At 44.0% G+C, this 25,049-nt stretch overlaps 1 protein-coding gene across 1 annotated transcript in view; it reads left to right on the forward strand.

The window, feature by feature from the left end:
• Nucleotides 1–25,049, forward strand: part of CDH13 (cadherin 13) — a 1,022,168-nt gene that overhangs the window by 510,759 nt on the left and 486,360 nt on the right. The window contains exon 5 of the mRNA XM_067721248.1: nucleotides 24,497–24,649. Coding sequence (XP_067577349.1) covers nucleotides 24,497–24,649 — 153 coding nt within the window. The remainder of the gene's footprint in view (nucleotides 1–24,496; nucleotides 24,650–25,049) is intronic.

Consider the following 25,049-nt stretch of genomic DNA (forward strand, 5'->3'; position numbering starts at 1 on the left):
ACCAGGAACAAGGTCATAAATGCAACGGCTCAGAAAAGCCGATTTCTCATTTCTTCCCATCACAGATTGATGCACTTGACACATTTTTCACTAATTCCCTGGCATCTTCCATTCATGTGTGCCCTGAGAATCTTTACCTCTTATTCCTGGAAAGTGTCTGGAAAACAATTACCATCTCCCTTTTGTTCCTGCACTGTCTTGTGGAAGAAAAATTATACCTTAGAGCAGATTTTTTTTAATAAAATAGTATTTCATAATGAAATTAACGCTTTTAAAATTGTATTGTCGGGCTTCCCTGGTGGCGCAGTGGTTGAGAGTCCGCCTGCTGATGCAGGGGACACGGGTTCGTGCCCCTGTCCGGGAGGATCCCACATGCCGTGGAGCGGCTGGGCCCATGAGCCATGGCCACTGAGCCTGCGCATCCGGAGCCTGTGCTCCGCAACGGGAGGGGCCACAACAGTGAGAGGCCCGCGTACTGCAAAAAAAAAAAAATTGTATTGTCCTATTTTGAAAGGCATCCTAGTTGGGCTTCTCAAGACAGCCTTATGATCTGCCTCTGGTGTTTCGGTTTCTCTTGTTTTATTTTTTGTCGTTGTTGGCATTGTTTTGTCTTTGCTTTTTTGCTGAATACCATTTAGGAGTGTATTAAGAAAAAAAAAAAGACCCGTGATACATCCAGAGGAGAACAACCAAGTTGGGATCACACGCATGTCTCTTATGATCACATGCATGTCAGTACATAAATAAGTACAGTGTCACAGGCATATTCATGGGGCAAGCGGGTGAAATATGCTTCCAGGTTTACCTTGCACATCCACTGTGAGCCCAGCTGTTTGCTCACTGCTCTTCAGGGTGGTCAGTGTGGATCCAGAGCTCAGCAGAGGCTCAAATGGACCCCTTGACATCAGGTAGACTCTGCCAACACCAGTGTGTCTGTGATTGATCCACCTTTTGCCTTCGCGGCTGCTTCTGCATATTGGTAGCTGGACAAGCACAGTTTGGTGGATATTTGAATGAAGCACAAGTCTAAGCTGCCCCCATGACACCTTCAAATTTAGAACCTTTAGGAAAGATTCTGTGTTAAGGTGTCTTATCTCCAAGAGGCGCCATTTACATCTAAATACTTTTCCCAGCAGGGTTAACAACAGTGATTCTGAATCTGATAGCACATTAGACTCACCCAGACCCTAGAAAAATCCTGGCACCCAAGCCCCACTGCAGCCCTAGTAACCCACCTGTGTAGAAGATTGTAGTATATGGTCAGGCTTGAGAACCACCTGGTTCAGGGTGAGAAAAAGTTAAATTTCTTGGTGCTCAAGTTGTATCAGATGAGTTCATTGTAACCTGGCAAAATCAAAGGCTTGACTCGAAAGAGTGGGGCAACAGGAGGATGACTTTTGATGGGGACCGTGAGCTGGAGAATGATGCCCATCAAAGCAGGCAGGTGTCCCCAGGGAAGGAGGAGGATGGATGGGGAGGTGGTGATTTTAAACAAACATTGTAACCTGCTATTTCATGAGCATAACTTATTCTCTGACGGACGGAGGATAGGCTGTGGGGAGAGGGAGACGAGGTAGGCAGGCGGGGAGCAGTTGCAATCACTCAGGTTCTAGAACATGCAGGGGCTGAACCCAACGCCATGGTTGTGGGAGGCGAGAGGAGTGATGGCGATCAGATTCTGAGTATGTTTGGGAAATGTTCTGGAGTGATGATTGCAGCTCTGCCTGCCAGGCTGTGTGCCTCCGTGAGCTTTCCTACATTCTTCTCTAGTCCTTGTGGTGGTTTTGCAAAGAAGCCGGCATCATCCCCATCTCCTAGATGAGGAAATGAAAGCTCAGAGAGATGCCTTTACTTGCTTAAGGCTCCGTGTCAGGCTTTGTACATGCATCTGACCCTCACCCCTGACCTTTTTCTACTATAACAGGCTGCATCCACTCCAAAGTCCGCAGAAAATTTAAGACTTTTGGAATTTCTTATTGCATCAATATGAATATTATTAAATTTCCTGTAAACTCGAATTTTGTCTGTTTAAAAAGACCATGGATCTTTCTTTTTAGAAATTGAGGAGATTAAGATTAATGACGAACCGTAAAATTTTACAAACAATTATTACAGTTGACTGTGCCTCCTTCAGCTGCTTGACACTCTACCTTCTTTTCTTGCCGTTGTTTGTCAAAGTGGGTTTGCTCATTGCTGACCAAGACCTCGGGATGGGGAGAAGGTGGAGCGAGGCCGTTGGTGAACCCGTATTTTTAACTTCCGCGGTAAAGACGGGCTCCCGGTGATAGCTCTTTGGCATCTCCTCACCTTGCATTAGTAATACAGCACGGCGCATTTTGCATTTTCATTAGCTGTGTTGGGTAGAATCTTTAGAAAGGAGGTCAGTTCTCTGTTTTCAAGCAAATAAATTCAGTTCTTGCTTTGTGACAGATAGCGTGAAAGCTTTCTTGTGTGTGCGTGTCTCCCACCCTGATTTGGGGCCCTTTCTGACTTTAGGGTTCTGTGGATTCCTTCCCGTGTCCTTGCAGCATCCCAGACAGTCAGCTGCAAGCCCATGCCTCCGGCTCCTCGCATACAGTCATTCCTTTTGAGCAGAGTTGCCTTGTGCCCAGCTTCTCTGGGATTCCCCAGAGCCTCATCTCAAAGGTTTAACCCTCCTCCACAGCGTACCCCCTCACCCCATTCTCAACCTCTAGCTCTTTCTTTTGCTGATTGCCCCAATATTAACAAACTGAGGCAAAAGTAACTGTAGTAGTCGGAAAGGGATTCTATTAGTCAGGACTTGGAGCTTGTATGTGGCAGAAACTCATTCACATAGCTGAAGTAGAAGGGCATTTATTGACTCCCCAAACCAGGAAAGCCAAGGGTGCATCTGGCTTTAGAACAGCTGGATCCCAGATTCAAAGAACTGCTTTTCCTGCTCCTCCTTTGCACATTGGCCTCTTTCTCTCCTTCTGTACATAGACTTCCTCCAAACAGCACAAAGAGCCTTCCTCTAGCATCACTCAAAGGCAGCTCTAGCAGAAAAGCCCTAGGGAGAATACAGTTTGGTCCAAGTTTGAGCAAATACCCAATCCTGAAGCCATCTCTCTATGGCCAGAGAAATACGAGGCCAGAGAAACAGGTTTGGTTTGGCCAGAAGCACATCCCCGTGGGAACGGGAGTGGGAGTGGAAGGCTGTCATGACAGGATGATTGTGGCGCTAGCTGCGAGTCATGGGGCAGGTGGGAGGGCTAATCCCAGGAGGGGCTGGAGAGCCTGCTAGCTAAAGAAATCTACCACTACCCTCCTTCACTATACTCCTACCAAAGTCAAATTGCATATACAGCTCTAGAATTTCACTTAAAGGGATCTCAGGGTTGGGGGACGGATCCCAGCATTTCTTTTCAATTTTAATTCAATTTAGCCAGCATGTTTTGACCACATGTCCCCACACGGTACTAAGTACTTCTAGATGATAAAAGGATGACTAGACCGTTCACTGTGCCTCAAGGAGGCTGTTCATTAGGGGGGGTCTTCTTAGATTATAGGGATTGATCAATTCACATGTCTCCCTTTGATGCTAACTAAGACAAAGGAGAAATAGCCCCAAGTGTTAACACTCCGTCTCTTGAATTGAGTTATTTTTCCAAGGCAATAAAATTTGAAGATTGCAATTAGTTAACCATTATGAAGACAAATCTTCACATATTTCTCTCACTGTGGTGACATTTAAAATGCTTCCTGCTCTACCAGATAGTCAATTGGATTTTTTTTCCGTCTTCTCATAATGGCTAATTGCTAAGCAATTGATTGAATCCCCTTTTGTTACCACGTAATTACTAAGCTTGCTGAAACAACTGTCCTGGCCATTTCTTAGTCTGCTCATTTTGGTCACCTCAAGGGCAGGTATGGGGTAGGACTGTCCTTATGTGGTTAATCTCGTTGCAAATTATCAATCTGATTTGCTTAATACAGTGATTCAGAGCAAAAAGGCTTAAGTGAGCCTCAGGGAAAGTTTCTTAACCTAAGCCTCAGTTTTTTTGGCCTGTAAGTTGGAGATAATGTGTCTACCTCATAAAAGTTTGGGGAGGGTCACATGAGATAACACGTTAAGTATTTAGCACTGCTGGGACATAAGCATGTAATAAAAAGTGTTTATTTCATCTAGGCTGCTGCTGATACATACTTATAGGAACTTGGCAAAAATTCTTAACCATCCTGTGCCTCAGTTTCCCATTCTGTAAAATGGGGGTAATAAAGCCACCTCCCTTGTGGAGTTTATTTGATGACAAAAAGAGACAGAAAAGCATATTGGATTAATGTGATAGTCAAAAGCGATGGTAAAGGCACCTAAAGCATTGAGCCCGACACCAACCAGTACTGACGCCTTGGTCGCTATCGTATTATTTTCAGCACCTGGCACGGTACGCGCCCAGGCAAGAACCCTTCCTCTTGCTCCCGAACCTTTGGAAACACTTTGTAAATGCAGGTCGGAAGCTGCTTCTGTATATGCAGTGTTCCTCCTCCACACACTCACAGTATCCAACGGGGAACCACTAAGTGCCAGTCACACGCCAGGGCTGGTTTGTGGGTTCAGCTCCGTGGAGAATGTGGGGAAAATAGGCAATACACGGTCTTCTTCCTCAAGCTGTTTGGAGTTGTGGCCTTTAGAAGAATTATTGCTCAGTGCCTTTTTGACATTTCTGGCTATTATCACAAGATGCAATCTTGATTATGGTGCTTTGTGTGATTCCCATCCCTCTCTCCGCATAAAAAGGACAGCATGCTCTGAGCAAAGTTATTTCCCCAGAACCATAGCCAAAGAAGAAATGCAGAAGAGGGCCCTGGTAGGACCCGAGTTTCCCTGAGTAATTGCATGGACATAGATATGGCTGCTCTGCGTTGCTGCCTTTAGCAGGGAGCTTGAAGTGCATTCCTCAGTGGGTATTTGCCTGGTGTGTCACCTGAGCACTCCCCAAGGCAGTAAATTCCGAGAGGCTGATGGAATTTTCATTTCTGGGTGGCCCCAGATGTGTACACCAAGGCACTGTTGCCCTGCCAGTGCGCAGTGAGTGGGCAAGGTGAGAATTGCATTAAACACAGAGGAAACAATGCATCTAAAAGATGAAGGTCTGATTTTCTGTGCAGAGTTTAAATGGTACCTGTGTCTTCACAAAGAACACAGAAACCACTTCTCTTAAAGAAAGAATGGAACTAAGTACTTGGGCTTTGTAGAGGGAGATTTGGCCAAAATGGAGGCGTGCATGGGGGTGTATGTGTTGGAGGGCACATACCTAGCCACCTGGACCACCTAGTGAGTGCACGTGCTTCTGCCCTGATGGGCGGCGCTGTGAATTGGAGAATTGTCAACACACAGGCAGTTGTGGAAGCTATGCTTGAGGAAAGGCAGCAGCGTAGCCGTGATCGTAGCTACCTTGCTAAGCGATGTTGAGTCAACCCAGGTGCCAGCTCTTTACCTGCATTATCTCATTTTCATCTTTGAAGCAAACCTTCAGGTGGGGATTATCCCCATTTTACAGTGGAGAGAGCTGAGGGCTAGAGAGTTTTTGTAGCATGCTCTCTGACACACAGATAATTAAATGGCTGAGAGAGAACTTGAACCCCAGCTCTGCATGCCAGTGGTGCACTCTGACCCTGCTCCCTGGGTACAGGACAAGGATTGTTTGTATTTCCCTCTTCTCCACTGGAGAAGGGGGGCTCTATTCTTTTGGAGGAGACCCCAGTTCTCTACAGGATGGATAGTAAGAGACTACATCCTCAGTGGAAGCAAGGTGGGTCTCCTTGAGACCCTTCCCCACAACCTCTGAATTCCATTCATTTCTGCAAGAGCGATGATCAGAAGCAGAGAACTTGAGGGCACCTATTTTGTCAGTTCATTGATTTACTGCTGTATCTGCTCTTCTAACGCAAATCACTGCCTTCTTCTCTGTCTCCCTCTGCATCTTCATCAAGGAGTGGTAGAGAAAAGAACTCAACCTGGCATCAGACCAGCCTCACGTTGATTGACAGCTTTTCTTGGAAACTTCGCTCCAGCTTTTTAGTTCCACTGTGTGCTCTATGAAATGGGGCTAATGATGCCTCTTTAGATTATGAAAATTCATATGTAAGAGAAGCCCTTGCTAAGGTGCCTGTTCGAAAGCAGACACTTAACTAATATCAGCTTCTCCTCCTCCTTGCCCCGCCGCCACAGTGGAGAGGGAACATTGAATATTTCCATTAGAAAAGCTGCCATTCACACATGGGACTTTTTTTTCCTGCATCCCAGTGTTTATAGTTTGAGGGATTCTCCGCATTACAATCCTCAAGGACACCTGATCCCAACATTTGCGTGTTTGAAGACTGGTTTTTCAAAGAAAGCCCAGGGTGGCCTTGGGCTTTCTCTTCTTCTGCTGCATTCATGCAGGATACACGTAAGGATTTAAGTGCATCCTGACATGGCCTCAGGAGTCACCTCTGTCCTGAGTCCTCAGAAGGAGAACCTGGGCTTTTAAGACTCACAGTGCGAGGCTGATCGTGCTTGCTGTTAGCAGTGCAGATCCAGCACAGTTTTAAAAGCAAAGTGACTGCATAAAAAGAAAAAACACATGGTTTTCCTGTCTCTCCATGGAACCTCTACTTCCATTAGAGAAAAAGGAGAAAACCCAATTAGGAAGGATAAAAGCATAAATGGAACTGTGTCAGCCCTGCCGAGGTGTCATCGGTTACTCTACCAGGCAGATGTTTCTCACCTCCCATTCAGGGCATCTCCTGTAACAGCCATTTTCATGGTCAAAACAATAAGGAGATAGATTAGTCTGGTCAATTTGTCCCTTTCCCTTTTCATGGGTAAAAAGAAAGTGACTTAACTGAATCTTTTTTCTTAAGGCTGAAAAGAGACTCTAAAAAACATTTTAGTAGCAAATAGCTGTCCTAAAGTAGGTGAAACAGGAATTGATCTTCCTTACCTGCCTTCGCTGGATGTCGAGGGGATTACCTGAGAGGAGGTGTGTGGCACCACTCTGAAGAGTTGGGCCAGGTGGTATTACAATCAGCATCATTCTGGGAGGCATGATTGCTACATTATTTGCCAATTCTACAATGTCCCTTTTTCTCATTGATGGGTATCTTTCCTACCTTGACATTCAAACTCATAACGAAATGAAATTTTAAAGCTAATGGTAATGTTTTTCACATATAGGTAAACATATGTGAAAGAATAGCCAAACAGGAATAACTGTAAGATATTCTTCCTCTTTATTTGAGTAATGCCACTTCTGGGAATCTATCCTAAGGAAATACTCCAAAATGCAGAGAATTTTCTTCTTTTGCAAGGTATTCTTGGTAGCTTCATTCACATTATTCAAAACTGAAAAGAATCAAATGTACATTATTACTGAATTGGTTGTTAAATGATGTATGTATTTTAAGATATTGGGTAGCCATTAAAAAGGAGTTAGTAATAACAGGGAAAATGCTCATGGTATCATATGTTAAAAAAATAAAGATATATTTATGTTTTAATGCAGTTGGTATAAAAAAAAACCCAGCAAGGTTTTCTATAGGCAGAGACAAGCTTATTCTGAAATTTATGTGGAAAGGCACAGGCCCCAGGAGAGCTAAGCAATCTTGAAAAAGATGAGTAAAGTGGGAGGAATCACTCTACCCGTTGTTAAGACTATGTAGCCATAGTAATCAAGACAATGTGGTACAGCAGAGAAAAAGGCACATAGGTTGATGGAACAGAATAGAGAACCAGGAATGAGATTTCACCTGGTTTTCCCCACCGATTCTCACTAAAGATTCAAAAGCAATTCAGTGGAGGAAAGTTAGCTCCTTCAGCAAATGATGCTGGTGCTATTAGACATCTGTAGGCAAAAGATGAACCTCAATTTAAGCCTCATACCTTATATAAAAGTTAACTGTAAAGGGATCATGGATGTAAATGTAAAGTGTAAAACTATTAAATCTTCAGGAAAAAACTAGGAGGAAATCTTAGGGATTCAGGGCCAGGCAAAGAGTTCGTAGACTTGACACAAAAAGCAAGATTCCTAAAAGGAAAATTTGACAAATTGAACCTTATCAAAATTTAAAACTTTCGGCCTATGAAAAGATAAGCTATAAACTAAAAGAAAATATTTACAAACTGCATATCTGACAAAAGATTAGCATCTAGAATATATAAAGGACTCTCAAAATTCAACAGCAAAATTCCCAATCATCCTAATTAGAAAATGGGCAAAAGACATGAACAGACATTTCACCAAAGAGGATATACAGATGGCACATAGGCACGTGGAAGGACAGTCTACCTCATTAACCATGAGGGAAATGCAAATTAAAACTGCAATGAGCTATCAGTACACATCTTCTAGAATGGATTTAAAAAAAAAAGTAACTACAACACATTCCGGTGAGGATGCAAGAAACGAACATTCAGACACTGCTGGTAGGGATGTGAAATGGTACAGCCACACTGGAAACCAGCTTGGCAGTTTGTTGTAAAACATGCAGTTACCACAGGACACAACAGTTGCACTCCTGGACATTTATCCAGAGAAATGAATACTTAGGTTCATATAAAAACCTGTCCACACATGTTTATAGCAGCTCGTAGCAGCTTTGTTCGTAGCTGCCAGAAACTGCAAAGAACCCAGCCGTCCTTCAACAGGTGAATGGTTAAACTATGGTCTATATGTTGATCCACGGAACACTGCTCGGCAATAAAATTAATGAATTACTGGTACACAACAACAGCTTGGAAGCATCTCCAGAGAATCCTGCTGAGTGAAAAAGATCAATCCCAAACATTACATAGAGAATGAATTCATTTATATGATATTTTGTAAATGACAAAATTAGAGAAACAGAGAACAGATTAGTGGTTGCAGGCTCTAGGGATGTGGGGGAGAGGTGGTATATGGGGGAGAGGAGGGCATGGTTATAAAACATCAACGGGGGTCCCTGCGGTGATGGACTGTTTTGTAGCTTAATGGTGGTGATGGATGCACAAACCTACACATGTGACAGAATGACATAGAACTAAATGAACACACCCACACAGATAACTACAAATAACACGGAGCTCTAATAAGATCACTGAATTGCATCGATGTCAATATGCTGATTGTGCTCTTGTACTGTAGTTTTATGAAAAGGTACCACTGGGGGCAACAGGGTAAAGGGTATTTCTTGCAACTGCATGTGAATCTACAATCATCCCAAAGTAAAAAATATGTAAGTAAAATATATTTATGCAGTTGTATGCATTTAAAAGACTGGAAGGGAGTCACTGATATGTTAAAATAATTGTAACTATCGAGGAGGACATCATCATCGAATATCTGTTTTTCTACCTTTTACCTTGGTTTTTCTTTCCAACTTTTTTGTAGTGTGCATGTGTTAGTTTTACAAAGAGGAATAAAACAGACCTGATTTTCATTGAAAAAAAAGTTCATTGCCAAGTAGAACAATTTACAGTACTGTTTTTAGTGTATTCTGAAACACTCTCCTTATTCCTTCTTCCCTTAAACCCTGAGTATAAAGATAGATCAGTCCCACATACACACACTGCCTACATACACCACATGCACAGACATAAAATTTTGACCTCAAGAATAAATAGGTTGGGACTCAGTGTTCAAAGCTTCACATTGACAATTTGCAGCTAAAGATGTAATGAACTCTTGTTAGCCTTGATGGACGTTTGACCTGGATGGAGCGGGGTGGGGGGCAGCTATGAAGTTGGCTGCCTCACTGTAGTTTGTACTTATGATTCATAGCCCAAGTCTGGTGTAGAGACAGAAGGTGCATCTTGATGGATAATAAAAGAGTAAAGACTTAGATGAAGAAAATAATGAGAGAGGGAGTATTTAGCAACACGTTTTACCCTTTCCACCCCACTGTGGCCTCCATCCTTTGATGCAGACATAATTTGAAAAGCCCAGAGCATATGATTGGTAGTAATTGCATAAATGCATAGTATGGGAACAGGGCTCAGGAGCCTATAAAAGATTCACCTCCTGCTTCCCCTTAGGGGAGGTATCCAACCAGTATTAATATTTTAGAAATACTAGAAGGTAGAAGAGGAGCCATTATTCATGACTAGCACCTCCATGGTACGAAAATTAAATAATGGATTTTTTTTTAAGAAAGAGTTGCTAGAGTTGTGGAACTATAAAAAATATTCCTCTCTTGGGGATGTTGCATTTTTTGCTTTTATCTTTTCTTCTCTTCTTGAGAACGTTTTGGTTTACTTCTGTGATAAAGCTTATAACAACTAAGGAACTTGGAAGGAGGGATGAGCTAGGCTGGGAGGGAGGGGGGTTAAGGCAGCTGACAAATGAGCCTGGGTAAATTTGTTTGGCTTCAAGTCAGAAAGCCCCAGGACTGTGCAGACATTCATTTTCCATCGTGTAGCATGTGCGTCTGCACATATGGGCCGGGGCCCTGGGCCCTGTAACAGGGAGCCCCCACTGTGCCACGTGGCGTGGGGTCTGAGCAGGCTGGTCTGTTGAACAGAAGCCCTCCAAAGAAGGCCTTTCATGATCCAGTCCCAGCCTTGGAACAGCCAGCCTTGCTCCTTATGGAGGCATCTGGCTGAGCCACGAGAAACCGAGCAGCCAGGAGTTGGTGTCAGACCGACACCCGCAGTTCTGGAATAACTCAGCTGGGCTCAGAAGTTCCCATGTCCCGTCCTGTCCCCAAGCCAGCTGTGTAACCTTGTTGGACAATGGACTTCACCTCACTGAGTCTCCCTTTCCCCATCTTTAAAATAGAAATAATAGTTACCTCCCTGGTAGAGTGCACACAAAGCTCTAGCATGGTACCTGACATTTATAAGACCTCAGTGAATGCAGTTATTACCTGGGGTACAACTTGAAGGTTTTAAAAAGTCCTCTTAATTATTAAAATTAGTAATTGATTTTATAATTCTATAATTATTATAATTATTAAAAGTCATCCTGATATTGACATGGTGTTGTGGTTAGATGTATTCAGATGATAATCGTTGACATCGATTGAGTGCCTACTGTGTGCCAGCCATAGTACTCTCTACTCACCAGAACCTCAGGGGCATGGGTCTGTCGTCCTCACTTAGCTGAAGAGGGAACTGATGCTCAGATGGGTGAAAAGATTTGCTCAAGGTCAAAATCCAAGGACACATTAGAGCCAGAGTTCAAACTGACCCAGAAGCCATTTTCTAAACCATTGCACCACAGAGGGAGGATTGATAGATACTGCGCAGCACCCAGAGAAATGGAGGCCCAGGGAATGAAAGAGAATCCTTGTCCAGCCAGTGGGTAGAAAGTGGCTGAGCCGGTTGTAAACAGAGTTCCCCAGATAGCGCCTCATCCCTCGCCTGCCTCAGAGAGTGCCGGCCCCCACATGCTCAGAGCTGCTCCAAGTTCCGACTCAAGTAATCACAGCAGCTGGGAGTAAGAAACAACCTCAGAGTCTGTCTGATACTGATCACCTCTCTGCCTTCTTTCCCAGCTGGGGTGTGAGCTTGGTCTTGCAGTGGCAGCCTTCTGTATCACCAGTCTGCCCGTGCCATCAGCTAAAGCTCTTTAACCTCTGCACGTTTTCCTTCATTTGAGCTGAACTCTGTCTGTTCTGTATCTTGGCGTTTTCAAAAGAACAGAATGAAACCAATCTCTTCTGCGGGTATTTGGGTGATGCCCAAAACTGTGCCTCCTGCCACCATCTTTCTACATTTCCAATCACTTAAGGGGCTCCACTGTGTTCATCTTCTGTAGAACAGACCACCTGGCTTCTCTCTCAAATACATGCTTCCTCATGGGTCCTTAACTCACATGTATCCCTGGGATAGAACACTGCACACAACATGACCTGTTTAGGAATCGTCACCCACCGGGCAGTAATTGGGCAGTTGTGTTGACCCATGGCTGTTCAGAGGATTTGTTATCATGACTTGAGAGGAGCCTGAAGCCCATACACAGCCCCCACCAAGATCTTTCCATTTATTGTGCCTCTTCTGAAATGCTTTGCCAAAGCTTCATTGACTCAGTTTGTATGATGCTCTCTTGTTGGGCTTCCCTTGGAAAATCCGTAGTTTAGGCAGCGGGAAGCTTCAGAAGAAGAAAGATGTTGACCTACATTGATTCCATCGCATCCACGGGCCTCTTAACTTTCAGGGAGCGTGCTGCTCTATTCTTAAACATGGATGTCTCATGGGGATCATTTAATTAGGAGGTGACACTATTCGGAGGATACCAGAGCACCCCTCAGACCTCAAGCCCAAGAAGCAGAGATGGTCCTTACCAGAAATTGATAAGCCATTTTGAAACCAAAGTAGCTGTGCAAGTTCACTGGTTTATGAACTTTTACAATTTTCTTTTCTCTCTGACCACACAGTCTGTCATTTCAGCGTCCCTTTACATAACTTCTTTATTTATTGCAAAGTATTGAAATGTCTGCTGTTCACCATGCACTGTTCACAGCAACAAACAAAAGTCCCTGATACCTTGGGGCATATATTTTAATGGTAAAGATAAAAAACAGATAACTAGGCTTCCCTGTTGGCGCAGTGGTTGAGAGTCCGCCTGCCGATTCAGGGGACGCGGGTTCGTGTCCCGGTCCGGGAGGATCCCACATGCCGCGGAGTGGCTGGGCCCGTGAGCCATGGCCGCTGAGCCTGCGCGTCCGGAGCCTGTGCTCCGCAACGGGAGAGGCCACAACAGTGAGAGGCCCGTGTACCGCAAAAAAACAAACAAACAAAAAAAAACCAGATAAGTATGTCAGGTGATGATTCTGTGAAGAAAAACAAAATGGTTATAGAGGATGATGTTGGGAGGGGAGACTTTTTTTTTTAATAAGGTGGTCAGGGAAGTCCTTTCTGAAGAGATCAATGTAATTAAAGAATTGAGAGACAGTGATGAAATGAGCCATACAGGTATCCATTTAGTAGGATCCTGGTGAATTAAAGCCATTCACCAGACACCACTGGGAAAGGGGACTGTGATATTTTGGTCTAAGAGTGTAATTTGGAGACCAAGGCTGAGGCGTAAGATTCAGTCATGTTGCAGTGGATCATTTATCAGGTGCAGGGTGGTAACATGCCATGCTGGAGCCTGCTGTGGCTTCACATACACACAAGTATTCATTACTCTCTTTTTAAATTTTCCAAGTAGACTATTTTCTTTGTCAAGGTCTGCACTTATGGCCCAACTGGGTCTCCCCAAGATGGTAGACTCAGCTTTCAAGCTGATAAGACTTTAAGGGTCCACAGCCTTCAGCCAACTGAGTCAGTCTCTTCCTGTCCCAATCCCAGGATCCACAAAGAGGTGATCAGATTGGCCAGACTCTGCTTTTGTATAAGAGCCTATGGGTCAGAAGTAGGTAAGCCCAGGGCTGAAACAGCGGTAGACCCAAGCATGGCACTTTGGGGGAAATGATCCCAGGATCCACAAAGAGGTGATCAGATTGGCCAGACTCTGCTTTTGTATAAGAGCCTATGGGTCAGAAGTAGGTAAGCCCAGGGCTGAAACAGCGGTAGACCCAAGCATGGCACTTTGGGGGAAATGACAGCACAACAGGCTCGGGGGATGTGTGTGGACTCAGCGACATTTGAGGCTGAAGGCAAAGGCAGGTTATAAAGAGCCTTGAATGTGTTTCTCAGGGAGCATGAATTTTCCCTGAAAGTGATGGTTTAGGGGGGCCCTTGAAAGGTTTTATTCAGGAGTGATCCGACTGTGAGAGAGAGTAGGTGCTTCAGGGGATGAGGCACTTCAAAGCCCCACACAGGTTCTAACCGAAGCACATGCAAAGCGGAATAGAATGTCAGGCTTTCAGTTGAAAATGATTGAAATTGTATTTATGTTTGCTTGTGTTTCCAAGCGTCAGACTTAACATTAAAATTTGTCCTGAATTATAAGAAGAACAAGAATAAGCATTGAAATCCTCAGTGAAAGGGCAGCCAACACGCATTTCCAGGGAGAAATTGTTCAATTGTTCGTGTTTATTACTTTCAAATGGGAATAGCTCCAGGTTCATAATGCTGATTTTATTACACTGCTTTCTCTGCACTGTGGTTCAGATGAGTGCATAAATATTTGGTTTCTTTGAGAACCGTAAAAATCTGAACTGATGGAAGGGAGAGGAGCAGAGCAGTGGCAAGGAAGGAAAGTTCGGCAAGTTAATAAGAGATTAAGTATGTGTATTTCAACAGTGCCCAAGGGCATGATTAATTTATTATCCTTTTACATGGCTGAAGGCATGCAAAACCCCCCAAATTGCACTGCAAAGCTCAGAGAGTGTGAGAAGGTAAAGATGTTCCTGCCGGGAATTTGATGTACACAGGAAATGGGTGACCCCTTGGGTACATATAAATCTGGAAATTGAGACTTGGAAGCCCTTAATCTGGGCTCTGCCTAAGATGAGTATCTCTGCCCCTAGTCTTCACAGGGTGGGTGTGTCAGCAGGAGTCCAGACCAGGAACACTTTCAACAGTGCCAGGTTCCAGTGCTTTGTTGATTCTCCTCCTGGGGCACTCCTACACAACCCAGCAGACTTTGACCAGTTGGCCATGTGGGGTGGGGGCTAAGGCCAAGGGCTCTGGGTACTTGGATTCAAATGCAAGGCCATCATCTAGCTGACTTTGGTAAGGTGTTTGTGACTCAGTTTCTTTCTTTGTAAAGTGGGGATTAACATCAGTACCTACCCCATAGAATTGTGGTAAGGATTAAATGAACTTATGTATGTAAGATGCTTAGAATAGTGTGTGGCAGAGTCTTATTTTTCAATAAATGGTAACCTCTGTTATAGTCATCACCATCACCACCGTTTAATCATAAAAATAACAATTGCCATACATGATTGAGCAGGTTTATGTACTGACGCATTAGGTGTCTCTCAGATCACTTACCCACAGTAACCCTTTTAGGATAGGCATTATTTCCCTCATTTGCCAGAGGATGGGATTGAGGCCCAGAGAGGCCACATGACTCCCAGTATGTCCACACTGTTAGTGAGCTCCAAGCTGCAAACCCTGTTGTCCTAAGCACTCTGTGCGTTAGTCAGGATAGGTTAGGTTCAGCAGTGGTAATAAGCAACTCCCATTTCAGTTGATCAAAGTGAAAAAAAAAAAAAAAAGGTTTAACCAAGCTCCATGTCCATTGAGGGGTTAGGTGGGGGCTCTGCACCTTGTCATTTTTCTTTCTTTGGGATCTAGGTTGTTGAAGTCACCACTATTTGGAACATAGCTTGTCACCTTGCAGAGGGCAAAAAGAACCTGGCTAAGCACATCATAGCTCTTAAAGCTTTTACTCAAAATTAGCTGAAGTTACACATGTCACTTTCACTCACACTTCATTGGCTAAAGCAAGTCATATGGCCACAGCCAACTTCAGGTGACTGGGGAAGTATCGTCCTCCTATGTGAACGGAAGAAGAGGAGCCAGAATATTAAAGAACAGCCTCAGTGACTACTTCCCACTACCATACATCTGATTCATAAGGAGAAGAGGCAACAGGTATAGAAAATCTAGACTTTTCACTATGGGTTCCAAGGGACCATCTTGATTTTTGGTAGAAACACAAGAGGCAAAGTCAAGGGGCGCGATGAGCAGGAGGGTGACACTCACAGTCTGCATTAAGAAACCAGAAACTCAGGAAGTGATACATAAGAATCCCAGTTATTCTCTTGGACAATAAAGAGACGCAGAAGTGTGATACTGATGGGCAGTGAATGGACTTTGGGCCCAGACAAGTAAGGCACAATGACTGAATGACCCAAAGCTGACTTCTTTCTCTGGTCTGCTGTGGCCTCTTTCAGCACATCTCCCATGTTGCGTAATGTGGGTTTCCTAGAGTATACTGAACTGAGGGCCCTTGAACACTCTGGAACTCGTGAATGGTCAGTAAATATATTGAATAGAAGAGAAGAAGGTAGAGGGAGATAATATGTTAGAGGAAATTATACTCAAGAAGGAAACATCTTATTAAAATCATGGGAGTTAAACAGACCATCAGGCTGAGTGAATGGTGGTATCAGTTTGGAATGCACTAACAAATATAAACCGAGTTCCCTCAGTGAGAGCAGCATTGTGCCAATTATGTATGTAAATATGTGTATTTAAATATACGTATTGGTCCTTTTGTGCCTGGCTTATTCCACTAACATGATGTCTTCATCCATATGGTAGCATGTGTTAGAATTTCCTTCACTTTTAAGGCTGAATAATAATATTCCATTTTATGCCTATACCACATTTTGTTCATCCATTTATCCATTGTTGGACACTTGGGGTCCTTACACTTTTTGGCTATTGTGAATAAGGCCACAGAATACTAATTCTTTTCCATGTGTCAATGGATCATTTAGTGAAGATGATATTGCACTTGGCCATGAATAAATTTTTAAAAAACTCGCAAGAGTAGAAATTTCATAAGCCACATTATTCTATGACAAGTTGGAAATAAATAATTAAAATGTTAGAAGTACTTGTAAATTAAGAAATACTCTCATTAAAAAAAAATTCTATAGCCTACAGAAAGTAACCACAAAATTATAACTATCAGAAAATAATGCAAAAAAACCCCACCAATTAAACACTGAATCCTATGGAACTCAGCTTAAGCTGTGCTTAGGCATAATCTTAAGTGCCTTTCTCATAAAAGAAGGGAAACAAAGCTGGTGGTGCAATGATAGTGCTGATAGATGAAGGGTAAGTGTAGTTGTATTCAGATTTCCCCTCATCATGTGTTACTGGAGTTTGATTTTCCTTCCAAGTGCTCCATCCTGCCCTTAACCTTAGCACCCTCCATGGGAGGATGGAGACCATTTGAATTCGGCGGTGAACACAGCCAGCCCTGCTGGTATGAGAACCCCTGGTTTGTGCAGTTGGTCTCTAGCCAGCATCCTCCTCCGGTGGATTGCCAGAGTGTTGGTTCTGTGCTTCTCCACCAGGTATTTTGGAACTCTTGGCACTGGGTTTTCCTTAGTCCCCCTTGTTAATTTATAACCTAATGGTTGAAAGTTGTTGAGCAGCATGAGGTTGAAAGACGGGCATGGATGTAACAGCTGCCCAGACTGCTGAATGGCTAAGTGTCTTCAAGTTCAAAGGCATGTCAAAGTCTAAACCACAGGGCTTCCCTGGTGGCGCAGTGGTTGAGAGTCCGCCTGCCGATGCAGGGGACACGGGTTCGTGCCCCGGTCTGGGAAGATCCCACGTGCTGCGGAACGGCTGGGCCCGTGAGCCATGGCCGCTGAGCCTGCGTGTCCGGAGCCTGTGCTCTGCAGTGGGAGAGGCCACAGCAGTGAGAGGCCCGCGTACCGCAAAAAAAAAAAAAAAAAAGGACTAAACCACAGATGAGAATTAATTACTGCTTACAAATCACCTCAGAGAACCAACCTACCAATAAAAAAAAAAATGCCTTCTAATAACCATAGATAAAGGCAGTAAGTGGTTTTTTTCCTATTTAACATGAAGTAGAAAACAACTTCTAAATGAGCATATACACCAAGCTCCAGTAATTACTCTTACATGTTTTAAAAAAGTTGTTTTGTTTTTGAGTTTTTTGTTGTTTTTTAACTGTATAATAAGTAATATAGGCTCATTTTTTGAAACCAAAAATATTCTAGAGTGAAGGAAAAAATATCACCCCTACCTCCATCCCCCAAAGACCTATACTATTCACATGTGATTTATTCCCTTTGGAAATGTGCGGGGGCGGGGGCTGATTATTTTCTAGTTTTTCATCCTTTCGATCATATTGCTTATATACGTAGAATCTTTTATCCTTTGAAAATAAGTATCTCCTGATTTTCTGAACAGGTAGAGTTAGAGCATTAATTTAGTTGGCTATGACAGGGCAGAAGTGCTGGGGTATTTGTGTTGGAGCTGCTTTGTGCAGCGAGCAGTGTTTGCTTAGACAGAGGGTCTTCACACAAGGGAACCTTTGCAAATTATAAGGATGGGAAAGCGTTCTAGGCCCCTTCATGACTCCTGGACATACCACTGCCTGGGAAGGTAACTTTGGGGATTTGTAAAAAGAGAAATGAGAAGATACTGAGGTTGCATAGGTAAAGTGACCACATTAAAAAAAAAAAAGTACAACAGACTTTAATTTGTGAGTTTCTGAAGCATTTTATGATCTTATAAAAACATGCAAACAAAGTTGCACTGTTTTTCAAAGCTTCAATCGGGTGTCTTATATGTTCCAAACCCAGGAAATGTTAAAAGAATAAGAAATAAATAGCCCAAGGGACAATTACCATCCCCAACAAAGAGGCCATCCGCTCTCTGTGCCTTAATAGACCTCAGTGGTGAGCCGGGCTAGACCCAGATGATGAGGTTGTCTCCCTGGAGCAGGGCAGAGGGTCAGGAGAAGCTCCAGTGAGTAGGGAGTATCCCTGGTGCCGAGTCCGGGAAGACCAGGAGGGGCTCTAGCAGACAGGATGGGGGGATAGGAGTCCAGCTGACCTAGGTCCAGAGGAAGTGGGCAAAGTCCAGGAGGCCCATGGCTCATGGTGGCAAGAGATAGAACTGGAGAAGCAGGTGGAGGCCCATCAAGGAGAGCCCTGGGGGAATTTCATCTGGGAGCAATGGGGAAACATTGAAAGCTTTAATCTGAGAACTGTCTTGGCCAGATTTGTGTTTGCATTTTGGAATGACCGTTCTGGTTGCAATTAGGACACGAAGGGAAAAGAGAGAATCAGAAACATGGAGGCCAGTTAAGAGACCACTGTAACGTTCGTTTACTTACTTGGTATGCAGATATTTGCTGAAAACTTACTGTGAGTGTTGTGTGTGTTCTTGGCCCTGACAACAGAACAGTCAAAAATCTCTAGTGGAGATCTGAGTTAAATTACAGGTACTGGAGATTGGCAGAGGACAGAGCTACAAGTTCTTACAGTAAAGAGAATATACAGAACTTGGCGACTGTGGCATTTTGATGTATCGAATACATTTTCCATAGGGGGAAAAAAATGATGTCAGCACAATTAAGGAAATGTCTGAACCTACAGGGAAGCACCGTAATGGGCAATTAAAAACCACACTGACTGAATAAAGACACAGACCTACTAGAGAATGGACTTGAAGATACGGGGAGGGGGAAGGGTAAGCTGGGACGAAGTGAGAGAGTGGCATGGACATATATACACTACCAAACGTAAAATAGATAGCTAGTGGGAAGCAGCCGCATAGCACAGGGAGATCAGCTCGCTCGGTGCTCTGTGACCACCTAGAGGGGTGGGATAGGGAGGGTGGGAGGGAGGGAGACGCAAGATGGAAGAGATATGGGGACATATGTATATGTATAACTGATTCACTTTGTTATAAAGCAGAAACTAACACACCATTGTAAAGCAATTATACTCCAGTAAAGATGTTTAAAAAAAATACCGCACTGACTAAAGGTAATGTGGGGTTCTGGACTGGATTTTGGATCAGAAAAATAATAGAAGTAGAAAAATTGGTGAAACCTGAATACATAAAATCTGGAGGTTAGTTTGTTAGTAGTTATGCATCAGTGTTAATTTCTCAGTTGTGACCAATGTTCCATGGTTATAAAAGATGTTAATATTAGGGAAAATTGGATGAAAGGTATATGGGAACTTCATACTATCTAGGCAGTGTTTCTATAAATGGAAAGTTACTCCTATCCCCAAAGTCTGTATCTATCTATCTGTCTATGAGATATAAAATATATTTATATTACATAAATATAATATATATAAAAATATTACATACTATATATATATAACCTCCAACCACATTGAATAGAAAAATTATAGAATAATTTATACAAAACGGTCCTATTTATAAAAATGTAAAAACATTCAAAATTGCTATATATTCTGTGAGTATGTATATATGTATATAAATTCATAGAATACCTTTAAAACACAATGCAACTTGGTATTGTTGGCTACTTGCAGCAGAGAATGGAGGTGGGAACGGGATTCAAGGGGGGGCCCTGGCTTTGTCTGTAATACACCACACTCTAGAGGAAGTAGGCAGTGAAAACACCCTTTGAAACTCAGACCAAGCATCCCTTCTTGCTCCAAGCCTCTGTATTTCCTGCCCCTTGCTGGGTGCAGAGGACTCTGGTCCCACCTGAGCCATGCCACCGACACAATTGATGTTCCAGTCACCCCCATTGCTGCCTGGGAAGTGACTTTACCCAGGTATGCAGCAGGACTCCTGTGTGCTATTTACACGCCCTTCCCAGAGTGTCGGCACCCGGCGTCCAAGTTGTTTCTCATCATTAGCTATTTTTTTTTTCATTCCGACTCAGAGGATAAGGAAGAAAAATCCCACTATGAAAAGAAGTGTTAAATTACAAAGAATAATAGGAAAGACCAGCTAATTGTGAAGCCCTGCTATGTGGTATAATGTGTGTTAACAGCTGCTACAGGAGCAGAGACTCATGACAGGATTTGTTCTGGGCAGGAGTGCACTGGATTTCTTACATTCCATCACATTAAACAACAAGAAGAGGATGAGAGCCTTGGGGCCACAGCCATAGAGCGGCATTTGGACAAATCTTAGGAGTTTAATGTAGTACAATAAAGGTCATCTGGAAACCCACCTGACTTGCATGGAACAGCTGTGATGTGTGGCTGAGGCCTCCTTTGCAGCCATTGCATACCTCCTATTTCTCCAGCTCAGTGAGGCTGGAGTGGATCGGGGTCCCGCTGAAGCCCCACCTGGGGACCAAGAAGCTGGAGAGCTGTTGGGTAATTTCTGAATCTAAATTGAGCCAAGACTCCCATCTTTCCCGTGGAGAATGACCCCTACTCCCATGCTTTCTTCTCCAAGGTTCCTCCATGCCCTGGGGTTCCTTTGATACACATGGAAATGTGGGACTTGGAGAAATACCAACTCTGCTTTACTGACGTTCTAGAAAACAGGCTTTTAAGAGTTCCTAATAGTGTTATACATTTAAAATAGCTCTGGAAGGGAGGTAGCAAACAGACGCAGCCTTTTTTCCAGCCAAAGTCTCCCAACAGTCACGGTGGAAACCATCACCAATCGTAATGAGCGTGGATGGTGCTGAAATCCATCCACATCGGTGGTCCTCAATCCCGGGTGTGCATAGAGTCATCCACGGGGCCTATTAAAGCACAGATCGCTAGGCCCCACCACCAGCGTTTCTGATCCAGGGGGTCTGGGTGGAGACTGAGAATCTGTATTTCTGAAGAGCTCCCATGTGATGGCCAAGCTGGTCCAGGGAACCATATCTTGAGACCAATTGTTGCAGGGAGAATGAGGCCCTTCACTTCCCTGTGCTGGCAGCCCTGTATGGCTCATCAGTCTGGGGGCACCGTGCCTGGCGTGGCTATGAGCGCTCCTTCAAAGCAGATACAGCGCTGAGGACCAGGAGGCAGGTTCAACTGATGTGTTCAAAGCCAGGCCTTTGAAAACAAAACGTTGGACTTCCCTGGTGGCCCAGTGGTTAAGAATCCGCCTGCCGATGCAGGGGACACGGGTTTGAGACCTGGTCCGGGAAGATCCCACATGCCATGGAGCAACTAAGCCCGTGCACCACAACTACTGAGCCTGCGCTCTAGAGCCCGTGAGCCACAACTACTGAAGCTCGTGTGCCACAACTCCTGAAGCCTGCGTGCCTGGAGCCCATGCTCCGCAACAAGAGAAGCCACTGCAGTGAGAAGCCTGCGCACCGCAAGAAAGAGTAGCCCCCGCTGGCTGCATCTAGAGAAAGCCCACATGCAGCAACTAAGACCCAACGCAGACAAAAATAAATAAATAAAATAAATTTTAAAAAAAATGTTGAGAGAGAGAGAAGACTTGCGCACTGCTGAGCAGAGGTCTTGCTCCTTCCCCAGAGAATCACTCATTTAAATCCAGCAGCCAGCACTAATTAAACAAGACCCTCCAAGACCCTGCTTCCATGAGGTCACATGGTTCAAGATCTCCAAGAGAGAGAAAGGAAATGACACAGACCTGATCTTTACAGCAGGAAGAAAAGTTGCCCTGGGAGGATTTCTGAGTCTAGAATTCAGCTTTCCATGTTGAATGGCAGGTAGAGGAATGGGAGGATGGCAGTGTTTGCCTCAAGAGAGCTGTCAGGACTGTCTCCCACTGTGTTTCTTCCAGAAGGTCTGGGGTGCTGTGCTCCCAACCCTTTCAGAGCAGGGAAGGGTCAAGAAAGGAGAACAGATCACAGAAGCCTTCTCCTGACAGGTCCTTTCTAGTGGGTGTGGTCAGAAGTCCACTCTTAGGAAGCAGGACAGTTCCATAGCCTTTGTAGGTTTCCCATGTTCATTTCCCTTTAGTTAGTATGGCCTTTGGAGAGGACTTGTCCCACGGTTGTGTGTAGGGGAGCAAAAGGAAGAGGTTTTAATCCATATTTGAGCTGAAGTGGTAAGAGCAAGAGGGGAGCGATGGTAAATGTGAAAGGACAAAGAGGAACACGGCTGGCTCAGATGCCCCTTCCCACAGTGTGTTTCCAGATCACTTCTGTCCTGAAACCAGAGACTTTTGTGAGTTTTGTTTCTAAAAAGGAAATGTGTTCCCTTAGAAAGGGATTTTTTTGTATTGTGGCTAAGATGTGTTTTATGCTTGGAGGTGTCAGTCTTACCCATTAACAACAATGGCATGACTTTGTTATTATTATCATTCTTATCTTAGTATTCTAATTGTCAGTTCTGATTTATTGAGCCCCTTCTATGTGCCAGGAAGTGTACTTTGCACACAGTATCTCAACAAACTCTCAGCAACCCTGGGAAATAAGTGTCATTATCCCTATTTTATAGATAAGGAAATCGAGAGCCAAAGATGCAAAGAATCACATTCAAGGTCACAGGACTGATCGTCGGCCAAGCTAGGATTGAGACATATGTTTGTCTAATCAGTGGAGGTCCTCATTAAACAGATATTGGCGTTGGTCCCTGCGGTATGCCGGGCACTTTGCTAGTCATGGGACTCAGCGGTGAGCCCGATATGCTGAGGCTGTTGACTTCATGGAGCTTCCAAGCAGTGGGGCTAATGTCAGTTGGATTCAATCGAGTCAAGCAGTGACTAAAAATTCTTTTCATCAGAAGATACCACATACCTTATTTTTAGTCTTGCTTTGGATGATATTTTCTGTTAATTAAAAAAAATGCAAACAGAGGTAACTGGTGTTTAATCAAAATTCTCAGTGTATTTTAATAAAGAATATTTTAAATCAGAAAAAAACTGTACTGCCCTATGGACTGCGTCGTGCTCTTACTCCGCTGGTCTTGGCAGAGGAGGCTTGCCATGAGGCTCACGCTGCCTTAGGCACCACTGCTACCTGGTGGCACACGTCAGAATTGCAGGCATGGTGCCCACAGAAATGCCACCACCACACCTCTTCCTGATTCCACCAGAAGGCACATTTCTGGTTCAGCCACCTAAGTCCTCCAGGCTCAGTTGACTATATTCCAATAGGTGCCTGTTTACTTGTAAATTGATGACAGCCAGATCAGTATTAGCTTTCTTTTATCTGTGGTTCTGAATGTCTATTGTGTTAGTGACCTTTATAGTGTTATAATCAAATTAATGTCTGCAGGTATTGATGATAAAGTGATATTAAATATACATGAATGCTTGTTAGAACTCTAGAACTAACCTATGCAAATTATGATTTTCTCTTTAGTTGGATACTTTCAGATGACATCAAAACTTGCCCCCTAATTACCTCTCAACCTCACCTCTCCTCAAACCATTCTGGAATTTTTGAGGCTCTCTAACCTGCCTGCTGCCTGTCTATGCTGTTCCCTCTGCCTGGAACTGCCTTCCTATATCTTTACCTTTTGAATTTATTCTTTAAATGTCAGATCAAGGCTGACCACCTATAGGGAATTCTCTTAAAGTGAATTCAGCAATGACGGTGTTGCATAGCAGTGCCCCTAGGGAGGTGGAGGATGGCTTCTGAATCCCATCCTTGTTTCTTTAGTAACTGTGACCGTGGCAAGCTTGTGTAATCTCCCTGAGTCTCATTGATTTCATTCATTAAGTATGAATAATAATGTTCCCTGCCCCCAGCATTGTTGTCAGAGTTTTTTAAAGTGTGTGTAAAATTCCTTCTCAGCACCATGCCTAGTACCTGGTAGCAACAAGGGCATAGGTGGCGCTGTTGATGACTACATACATGTAGATACCTAGAACCCTGATTAATGCCTGCCCGGTATAGGACTGTCAAATGTTTTCCATTGCTTATTTGGTCTTACTTACAGAAAAAAAGCCTGTTTCCTGGGAGTTAAAAATAATATAAATGTCCAACCTTGAACTTCATGAAGTTACTTCCCTCTTAGATTCATCAATGTATGTCACCCCAGGGCTGGTAAGCTTCCCCAGCTGAAAGCCACAAAGATTTGCATATTAGGATGAAAGGTGTTAAATAATGATGCTATTTTTGGTGATGCTGCTTTAGACAAGTTCATCGAGCACCTCTGCGTTGGCATCTGTGATTAGTGGATTGGTCACTGAGGTGTGTTTGTACTGTGCTTTCTCTGTGTTTTCCAGCCAGAGTCTTAAATGCCGCTCTGTTTCTCTGACCAGGTAGTCGACAGTGACAGACCGGAAGGGTCCAAGTTCCGGCTCACTGGAAAGGGAGTGGATCAAGAGCCTAAAGGAATTTTCAGAATCAATGAGAACACAGGTAGCGTCTCCGTGACACGGAACTTGGACAGAGAAACGATCGCTACCTATCAAGTGAGTACCCCTCCCCCCACCCAGTGCCCACCCCACATGCAGAGATGTGCCTTTCAAAGACTGCTTCCCTCCCACTGAGCTCATTATTTCTGTGCTTCATCAAACCCGGGGCTGTGCGGCTTTAAGTGTGTCTCTGTGGAAGCCAAGGGCACTGAACCCTGACACAGCAGCAGTGGGGGCCCCTATCTCATCAACGGAGCCCCCCAGGTCTGCGCGAGACTTTGGGCACTAAAAACCAAGAAGAGGGACCCTGGGGGGATCTCAGAGGAGGTCAGAAACCTTACATTAACATTGGCTTTCCAGAAACCAGCTTGATAATGAAGAGCTATAAAAAGTATAAAACCTTGGACCTGATCATTCTACTTCTAGAAAGCCATCTTAAGGAAATAGGGAGGAATTT

Source organism: Pseudorca crassidens, chromosome 20 (assembly GCF_039906515.1).
Source record: "Pseudorca crassidens isolate mPseCra1 chromosome 20, mPseCra1.hap1, whole genome shotgun sequence".
Lineage (NCBI taxonomy): Eukaryota > Metazoa > Chordata > Mammalia > Artiodactyla > Delphinidae > Pseudorca > Pseudorca crassidens.